We start from the raw sequence: 9,650 nt of genomic DNA, 5'->3' as shown, positions 1-9,650 counted from the left end.
TTGACATACCAGTATGAGTATCATTCTACCACTATTTAAGAGAAAACTGCTTGACACAGCGACGGGAATTAAAACGAAAGGGTTGGTCATGTTTACCTGTTTCTACAGAATTGTTTCTAAAGTTCTGAGTGAGGTATGTGCGGTGAACTACACAGCAGGACAAAGAGCAGAACTGCCAGTTTTGACAGGACTAAGGGAATCATGGACGAGGTCTTGTTTTAAACTAGTACACAATCATCTTTTGAGACATTTCCTTCATTAAATCCCTGTGGCCCTGTGGGGACAAATCCCAGGCGCAGCAAGATGAATTCACACTGCCCATAAATATAATTCAGACGGTAACGTTTATTAAAATTACTTTCATGTTGGAAACAAAGGGCTGGATTCATGGTACAGTTTTTAAATAGGTCAGTTTCAAGCACATTACATACACACACATACACAGTGTACTATGTGTCAGTACTTTAATGTCTCAGAGCTTATGAAACCAACTAAGGCAATTTGATAATAAATAAATATAGATGGCTTTACTCACGAAGAAACCAGATTGGAAAGTACCTGAGCTACCTACTGTCGTTCTACCTTTTACCATGCTCTTACAGCAGAGTATTTAGGAATGCAAGCATTTCATTGTCAATGACTTGAGTTCGCCATTAGCACATGTTCGTTTATCAACATTATTTTCATCATCTGTGAACTTTAGCTAATTACTCACATGTTGCAGTGATGATTGAAAAAGCAAGGTACTTGTAAAGAGCCTTTGGGCACCAGAATTTCAGCTCGATATACAGAAACCAACTAATATATTTACATTGTGAATACTGAACACTGCAGCTTACCGGTAGCAAATACTAACATAATACAGCAAATTCCTTCTGCCAAAAGGACACATTGATATGTCAATTTGCAGACATCTGGAGCACAAAAAGCCACAATTACACACTCTGGATGACCTCAATCAATAATAGAGATATCCCTGTGAATAAGAATTCCATTTATGATAATAAAGTGGTCCATGTGAATTTGCCGACAGAAATGAGAACAGTTTCACACTGGTTACTGCATGGAGAGTGTAAAAAACACAGCTGAAAAAGTGGATGATTCATGTAAATATAATTATATTTGCCTATTTTTATTGCCAAACACTGTTTTCATATTTGCAAAAAAGTAGGCCAAACTTTTGAAATGAATACTCCAGTTTTTCAAAATACCACAAAGATCTGTGTAAATCAGACCGTTTTCTGAGAACTACGAAAATAGTTCTCATACTACCAGAACCAACAGTGGACACTGCTGAATTACATGTGAGTAATAAAATAACAGCTTCACAAAAACGTCACAACAGTTAACTAAACAGTAATCCCAAAATGAATGTACAGTGCTCTACGTGAGAGGCATAATACAACAGATAAATAACAGAAGTTACAGTTTAGAAGCCGTACTGAATTGCTTTGTTTTCAAACGATCATGTGAGTGCTATAGAGTGAATTGAAAAACATTTGGTTCAGAAAAATAAACTGCTAAAGCGGCTACTATTAGATTAACAGATAAAATGTTCAGTTTAAAACTATTTTTGGCATAGTTTTCCAACAATTTGTCGAAGAAAATTTCGTTTCGCGTTTTTTTTTTAAATGATGTCATCTTAAAATTGTGCTTCATTTCATAGACAGTTATACGGGATTTAGGTCTTTGGTTCAATATTCATCCATTACATACGTTTTTTTATTTATTTGTTGCACTGCAACGTATTTTATTTAATTTAAAAATCAGGAATAAATAGAGAGATGTGCATTTTTTATTACTATTATTCCAATTATTTTTTGTTAAGTGAAGAACCAGCTTCTGCAATCTGCAAACTGGTCTGTTATGTCACAGTACTGTGCGCACATACCGGTTCCTCTAAAACAGGATCTCAAGACACTTGCACTTTCTATGCTCGAAGGAAAGGGTTATACTTTCCCAGAGATGACAAGAATTACAAGCAGAATGCTGTCAAAGCAATTCACAGCAGTTATTTCTTGGTCGGGGTTAGAACATTGTTATATGGCCGCGTTTTGAAACACCGATCTGTGTATATTTTGTTAGCAATTTTACAGTAGCGCGAATAGCACCACTGAGTTTTCATATGGTGGAAAATTGTATTTTATTGTGTGGATTTATTTTCATTAAAGTCTTAACCTTTTTTCTCTCCTCTGCGATCTCACATTCATAAATGTCAAACATAAAAGAAACGTTGCAATAAATACAATAATAACATAGGACGCTCAAATACAAAGTTAATATTTCTTCCATGTTGAAAAGCTATACGTCTTTTGTTCATTGCCAAGTCTACAAAAAAGATAACCGTCGTGGAAATGGATGTTTTCCTTAGGACCACCACTCGGTAGGAATATTGACAGAGATGTGACAGACAGCCTTTAGTTAGCTCATCAACGGACGACTATAAGCAGGCTGCTTTGATCCTTCCGCCGAGAGCCCCGTTTAGTAACCTGTGAACACAATAAATTGAGGTTCAGGTGATTCTGCTGTCGCAGCGCTCGACATGTTAACACACCTTCTGTGTGTTCACAAAAACTTAATGTTTAATAAAGCACAAACTATTAACACGGTGTGCTGCTGTTAAGCAAAATACCTGCGTGTTCCACACACCTTTTATTAGGCCTATTGCCTAGTACAAACTGTTTCCAAAAACATTAACAAGGTAAGGACAAAGAAGCGCACCACATACTTCAACAATGTCCAGCGGCAGAACCCAGATATTGGAGTAAAACAATACTTTAACCATTTTAACGAAAATGACAATGATGCACGAAACAAGTTAAACGGCTCCTGTGTTATTAAAGTAATTTAATTAATGTTAATGTATACATTTTAAATAACCTTCCATTCACACAAAAGTTCGCCTTTATCGGTTCCAAATAATATATTTAACAGCTTTGAAAGGAGGAATATCTGTGTTAGGGGGTCACTTTCCGCATACGGTAAGTATACACGTTATTAAATATACTGCATTAATAAAATGCTAGCCCCTCTTCACAAAGCATGAAAAATATTTATGCACACCAGCTTAATGTGATTCATATTTTTAAAAGGCTATACTGGTGTATTAACAAGAAACGCATTGCTGTTGGTTTTATAGAGTTGAACAGAAGTTATAACGAGGATTGGATTGAGTTCTATAAAGGCTGATAGAAAACGCAACCTTCAGTATTAAAAAAATAATAATTTAAAAATCATGAGATTGGAAAACCTATACACAAATATTGTGAGACAGATTTGTGACTCAAAAATAAATGGCTGTGAAGAAAGCAACGTTCACAGCGGGCTTACCGCAGATGTTGTATGCCCAGCAGCAGATCATGCTAAATTTTGCGAGTTTCTGATCATTTTGTGCCCTGGCAACTGAACAACCAGGAGCTGCTGTTTTTGCCTCGTCGATTTCACTGCCAGGATAGCCTGTCTGTTCTTATACTGCACCATTTGTAAAGTAATTTCGGCGTTCCAGCCTTCGTCCTGCGGGCATCGAAAATCAATCTCTTTGCCTTCTATCATCACCACCGTGAAGTAAATGTATTTGCCCTTCCTCTCGACGCAGTCCACCGTCTTCATGTTGGAGAAGTGGAGCTCTTTGATTTTGCCGGGCTCGCCGGAGGGGCTCATCTGGTGGTGCTGGTTGTGCGTGTGGTCATGCTGTTTCGGGGGGTGAAGCAGGAGCCCCTCTTCCGTCAGGATGCAATGCTTCTTCTTCCACAACTGCAGCAGCCCGTCGCTTCTTTTCTCCAGCAGACCTTCTTTGAGTACCTTGCCGCTGATCTCCAACATAATGGAAGAGAGCGATCGCCTGATTTCCTAGCTAAAGCAGAGGAGCTTTGTCCTGGCTCGGGGGAATGTGAACATCAGCTCTATTCAGGCGACTGTTGTCTATTTATAGCCGTCTTCCCCGCCAAGCTCCACGACTCCCGTCTGCAGCGGTTGCAGAAATATGACTGATACTCTCATTCACTCTGACGGGGTTTTTCCTAAAGCTCTTCCTGTGTGTCCGCCCCCTGACTGACACCCAGTGGAGAGACGGGCTCACATTGCAGTTCCCCACCCCACCCCCCCAAAAAACGTGGCAAGTGTCAAAGTAAAGCACAGCTCGACACATGCGGTCAAACAAGCAGATTCAATATGGGAACCGAGTTGTCGAGATTTGTTCCAAGCCTTTTTGTTGAAACCGACCGGTACAATTGAACTGCCTTTGAGGAAAAACCGAAGAGGGTCCGCCCCTCGACCACATAAAACTAAAACTGCACTTAAAACCCACGGGGTTCATATTTCAACACGTGGATTGAAGCTAAAAGTTCTGGAAATATTCTCGGATAACACACTGGGTATGTATTTCAGATGGGTATGTATTTTTGTAATGCACAACTATTCGCGCATAAGTTCAACGAAAATGTTTCATGGCAGTTTTAGCCCTTAACGCGAGTATTTCCCGAAATCCAGGCCTTGGGGCATTATCATCGCGTCTTTGTTCCAGTTGAACCCAGTTCTTTTAAACAGTTGCGAATTACTGGCTGAGACCGAATCCAGAAACAAATGTTTTTAACCGTGAAACGCTGGAACTACGAAATGTTCAAAGTTAAAGGCAAGATGGGCTGTATGAAAGGAGCAATGTTGCGTGAAGACGGTAGTTTCTAACATTGCCGCCAGCTGTCTTGTAATACTCGATTAGGGGATAGTCTATGGTCCCCGTTAGCGATACCATAAGCCTGTCGTAGTACGTTACTAACATAACTCTCACTGTTATATTTTGGGGAAGACTAACAAAATGCCCGTTTTGGTCACCATCGTGCGTACAGTATAATCTAAGAATACGACAGCTACTCCACAGTATAATTAGGCTTTTACCTCTACTGCGTTTCAAATTGAAAAACATCCCCGACTATACTTAGTCCCAGTCGTACACTCAACTAATTTTACTTACATTGTGTTTTAGCTTTGTTCGATTAATTTCACCACTATCTGAACAGGAGCTCGATTGATGTATTAAACAATACAAACCTTAACGATTTATTAATAAATATTTAAAATCTAAATACACCCTAACAAGGAGGCATGGATCATTTAAACTTGACTATACCACAGTCTGTGTATATCTGGACGCAGCTACTAAAAAAAACTAACGCTAGAAAAATACTTAAGCAAAAGTATAACCACAGGAAAGGCTACAATAAGCGTGCTAACAGGGAATCTCTACTTGAAGACAACGAGTTTCTCCACTGAGGTGTACGTAAATGAACTAAGGTTCAATTGTGAACGTAACTAAGCAGATCTATATTGCAATACTTAACCTATTAGTTATCAAATGTACAATCTGGAATCCCTAAATGTATTAGAGCAGCCGTTTAGAATAAATCACAGGTAGCTGTAACTTTTTAACGCAAAATCGCTTAAACCCACTTAAGCTGGGACTTGCAAAGGTAGAATATAACGGTTAATTCTAAGATCCCAACACCTGGGATATACATAAGTGTACACAATGCACTTCTACTAAAACGAGATTAGTATTGAGGAGAAACAATACAAAAAATGAAGTTAGAATTATAATCCACAAACCGCTACAGAATAACGTGTTACACAACTGTAGCAGCTAAGAAATGTATCCCAAAACGTATACAAGTCAAGAGAAAACGGGAAAAACGCCTCCTTGTGGCCAAATACCACCATGCTTTACAGAGAAGCAGAGGATAAAGGCGTCTGAAGAATTGCGTGCTTTAACATTCCTCTTCTATGGCAGTCAAGAGCCACGAAGCGAAAATTCAATTATAAAAATTAACCAATTAATCCAGCAAAATTTTACTGTCAATAAAAGCTTACAGGATGAACCACAAACTCTTCAATTACCATGATTAACCACTGCCTATGGGTCCATATCTGGCCAATCCAGTGTTATGACCTTTAATATTAGGATATACAATACCTGGAACTATAGTGTATTACATTCTAAAACAGGAGTCAACATGCAAAACACAAAATCCCAAACTTAGAAGTACCAAAAAAAGTATTAGACCAACATAAGACCATACACGTTTAACCAATTTATTCATGAATATACATACAAGTACAATTGAGTACATTAGTATTTTGTAGCATAGCATTTTGCTTTGACAACAGCTGATATAAAGGATCCAGACAGAATCCACTAGTTTATTTTACAGTCAGATAGGTATTGATCTCCCACTGAACTTGTAATATTTCAAAGGTTTAATCTCTAAGCTATCTGTGGGTAAGCAATATACAAACCCACCTTGTTCAGGATGTGGACAGAAAAAGTGCACAGTATACAACGTTATTCTTCAGTGTCTAAAAAGACATTCCTTTGAGTAGGTTTCAGTTAACCAAGATATTCCTGGACTGGACCAGAAAGCATTATTCTGAAGACTGGGCAGAAGAAAGGTCATCTTCCTGTGGGCCTTCAACTGCTCCTTTGTTCCTGGTGAACACCTCTAAATAGACCACAGCCAGTACATGTACTCTATTCACAAAAGTAGGTATTTAAATGAGTATGGCCACATTCAGGCAAGCCAGCCTGTAACAATCTGGTGGCAGTTCCACAACCATAGCAGCACCCCCATTTCAACAGAACAGAATGATATTTGCTAGTTTCAGGAGCAGTAAAATAAAAAAAGCACAGAACCTATAGGAGGACTCAATAAATCCAAACCCATTCCTTCCATGAACACTGAAATATGCACCACTAAATTGAGTATTTTGTCTAAGGCAATCAGAATTCAACTAGAATAACCAGGCAAGAGATGCAATCTAAATGGAAAGTTCTTAGGAAAAGATTTTACAGCAGGTATAATACATCAAAATTAATGTCAATTCCTTCCAACAGTAAGTGCTCTTCGATTAGTTATAAAAAAGTAACCCAAAACAAATTGAGATTACACCAAGTTGTAAGAACATGACTTTTTTAAAAAGTGCTACAAAAAGGACAATAGTTTTGATTTTTTTTAGATTATAGGACCTGCATTGGGGGTGGATGAAACAGCATTAAGTATACTGCAACTACTGACTACCCATGACACCCAAAAGCATAACCAGTACAGTACATCAGCACTCCAGTTTTAACTGGTGCAGTGGGCTCATTGTACTGACAACCACAGGGCCTTAGTGCATCTTCACACATTTCCCTTACTATTTCCAATGAAGACTAAGTCATAACTGGCATGCATATCAATGCAACATTTCTGTACTTATGTAGTTGAGGTAATCTTTCAACAACTAATTTGAGTTTCAGAAGCTAATATCTGAAGTACACATATGAATGAAGCTTTAAAATGTGCATCGGTTCATGTCACGCAAGTAACAGAGCAGATTAATATACGACTTCCTAGAAATTAAAATGCCCTTTTGCAAAGTTACTTAACAGGAATGTATAAATTGCAATAAAATAGACATAAATACGCAACCCATTTCTGAAAACACTACTTTTGTTTTTATTCACACCCAAGTGGTACACAATAACCTTTGTGGTGTACTAGAATGGTTCATTGATTACCATTTCACATAAAAAAGCATCAACAGTGTATAGACTGAAGACAGTTCTCAACTGGTTTTCTTCCTTGATTGTGCACTGTTCCTTCCCCTTTACACAGCCAGCCACAGATATTTTAAATGAAATGAATGTCTAAAATTACGAGTCACTGCAGCACTGCATTTCTATAACAAAATAATGAAGGCACAGCTAGTGCAAGCACAGACTTCTCAAACCCATTGAGACTACTGGGCTGAAAGATTACTTTGGTTGGTTCTTCAGGAAAGGAATAGGTTGGAACAAACACTGGTCTAAAGTATTTTGAAGCTTTCCACAGCTGTTGTCTAAGAGCAATACAACAAAAGACTTCACAAGAACCCAAACTAACAGTGAAGAAACAATGTCATGCTGTTTTAGAGGGATTTACTGCATTCTAACTATTTGTACAGAGAAAAGTTCTAGTAAAATACTATGCAGGACAAGCCAAGTCTTGGAACTGGCCTTTCATGATTTTGTAACAAAAACTTCTTAACCTTTTTATTCTACCAAGAAAATACAAAACATTATAAGGCTGTAAGTAACTATGTTTTGTTTAATAAGCTGTTACAGTGCAGTTAATCCTCAAGGCCACATATGCAGGCTTCACTGCTGCTTGCACTCAGCTGGTGGATTTGCGTCCTTCTGTTAAAAAAAAAGGATAGAGCATTACTGTAACAATCTTCCTAGATAAGCAGTTGCATGTAACAAAACACCCTATCTGCCCAATAATTTTTTTTGATAACCAGCCCTGTTTACCAATATTCTACTTCATCTCAAGCATCTTATGCTGGAAATCAGTTAGTGATCTCGAATTCCACTGGTCCTTTAGCAGAATTCAACATTAAATCTGGCAAATATGCACAAAGGACAGACTCACTGGGTACAGGCCCCATACAAACCGGCTTTTACACCCCAGTAAATAAATGCTTCTGTGCTGATACATCCGCTTACATGAATGAGAAACTGCATTGCTTTCTCTCAGGCCGAGCTGAATGGTCTGGAAAAGGGATGCCATGAGCATGTTTCAGTGTTTAGCTGAATCTGGCCAACATTTGGCCTGCAAAGGATATTTGCAAGGGTCATCATTATTCTGAAACAAATGTCTGTCTGGAACTGCGTTTATTACTAAAAGCTGGGTGTGAATTAGAGTTGTCCAGCTGTATAGTATCTTTCTATAAAAGAAAACATGGGTTGAATACCTGCTCTGTTTCACCTTTTATGTAAAACAGTTGAAAAATCTTTTAGATATGCTGAACATGAAAACAATGCATGTCAGTATCCAGAAAAATAAAATCCTGGATACTGACAGTGTTACAGACATTTTGAGTTTCTGACCATTCATGATTGAACTAGATATCTTGTGTTGAATATCGCAGCAGATGAAAATCAAGAAAGAACAAAAGGAGGCAATCTGCCCTCCTTGCGAGTGTGACATTTGTGCCATTGCCATTGGCATGTTTGAGAAACACCTGCCAACTTGCATAAAACTGCTGGGATGGTCCGCGTGTGCTGGTCTGGGTGGAAGTGTATATTTGCTACAGAAATCCACTTAGTAGTCAGGTTGCCATCAAATTGCTACATGGTGCTATACTGAGGTCACGTGCCCTAACTTCATCACCCTGCCCAAGGACTTGTCTTGATTCTAACAGGACAATGTTCTCACACTGCTCATATAACAGCCTTCTGGACATGAGAAGTGAGTCAGGCCAAGGATGTCCTACTTGGCACTAGTTCAATGGGACTCCTCTGTAAGAAATTCTGGAACAGTGCACCCTGGGACTTAATCCAGTAGAAGGAGATCGTGGAAACAGGACAATCTCTCAAGACAGTATCTGCAGCCTGGTGCCATAGCTGCATAGTTTGTATTACTTTCAGTGGTGACTACATACTACTACCCTGTGATTTTCACACTAGATGCCCTGGTGTTGACAAATCATAAATGCATTTAAATAGACCTTTAAACCTGCAGTTGCAGTTATAAGCATTAGAAGTGCATTATTTTGATTCTTTTTCTGCATCCCATCTCCTCCAGCTTCAAGCTGGCAGGACTGGACAAGAAGTGGGGGTGCTGTGCCACCCAATAGGC

General features: G+C 38.7%; 2 protein-coding genes across 4 annotated transcripts in view; both read right to left on the bottom strand.

Moving 5' to 3' along the window:
• Nucleotides 1-327: 327 nt before the first annotated feature.
• phlda1 (pleckstrin homology-like domain, family A, member 1) lies at nt 328-4,205 on the bottom strand. Its single transcript, XM_088923698.1, has 2 exons — nt 3,331-4,205; nt 328-2,489 (listed from the first exon to the last, which is right to left on the bottom strand). The coding sequence occupies exon 1, from the start codon at nt 3,820-3,822 to the stop codon at nt 3,358-3,360; it is 465 nt and encodes a 154-aa protein (XP_088779824.1). The 5' UTR covers nt 3,823-4,205; the 3' UTR covers nt 328-2,489; nt 3,331-3,357.
• Nucleotides 4,206-6,072: 1,867 nt separating this feature from the next.
• Nucleotides 6,073-9,650, bottom strand: part of nap1l1 (nucleosome assembly protein 1-like 1) — a 31,457-nt gene continuing 27,879 nt past the window's right edge. For all 3 annotated transcript variants that reach the window (XM_088923696.1, XM_088923694.1, XM_088923695.1), the window contains one exon: nt 6,073-8,206. Coding sequence is in view for 2 of the 3 variants with exons in the window: in XM_088923694.1 (XP_088779820.1) it covers nt 8,168-8,206 (39 nt within the window). In the remaining variant the exon portion in view is untranslated. The remainder of the gene's footprint in view (nt 8,207-9,650) is intronic.

Source organism: Atractosteus spatula, chromosome 8, assembly GCF_055471065.1.
Source record: "Atractosteus spatula isolate fAtrSpa1 chromosome 8, fAtrSpa1.hap1, whole genome shotgun sequence".
Classification (NCBI taxonomy): Eukaryota; Metazoa; Chordata; class Actinopteri; order Semionotiformes; family Lepisosteidae; genus Atractosteus; species Atractosteus spatula.
The sequence above is the reverse complement of the archived record's forward strand: the minus strand, read 5'-3'. Positions and strand labels throughout refer to the sequence as shown.

Coding starts and splice junctions, on each gene's coding strand:
- phlda1 (XM_088923698.1), bottom strand. CDS start 3,822: ATGTTGGAGATCAGCGGCAAGGTACTCAAAGAAGGTCTGCTGGAGAAA.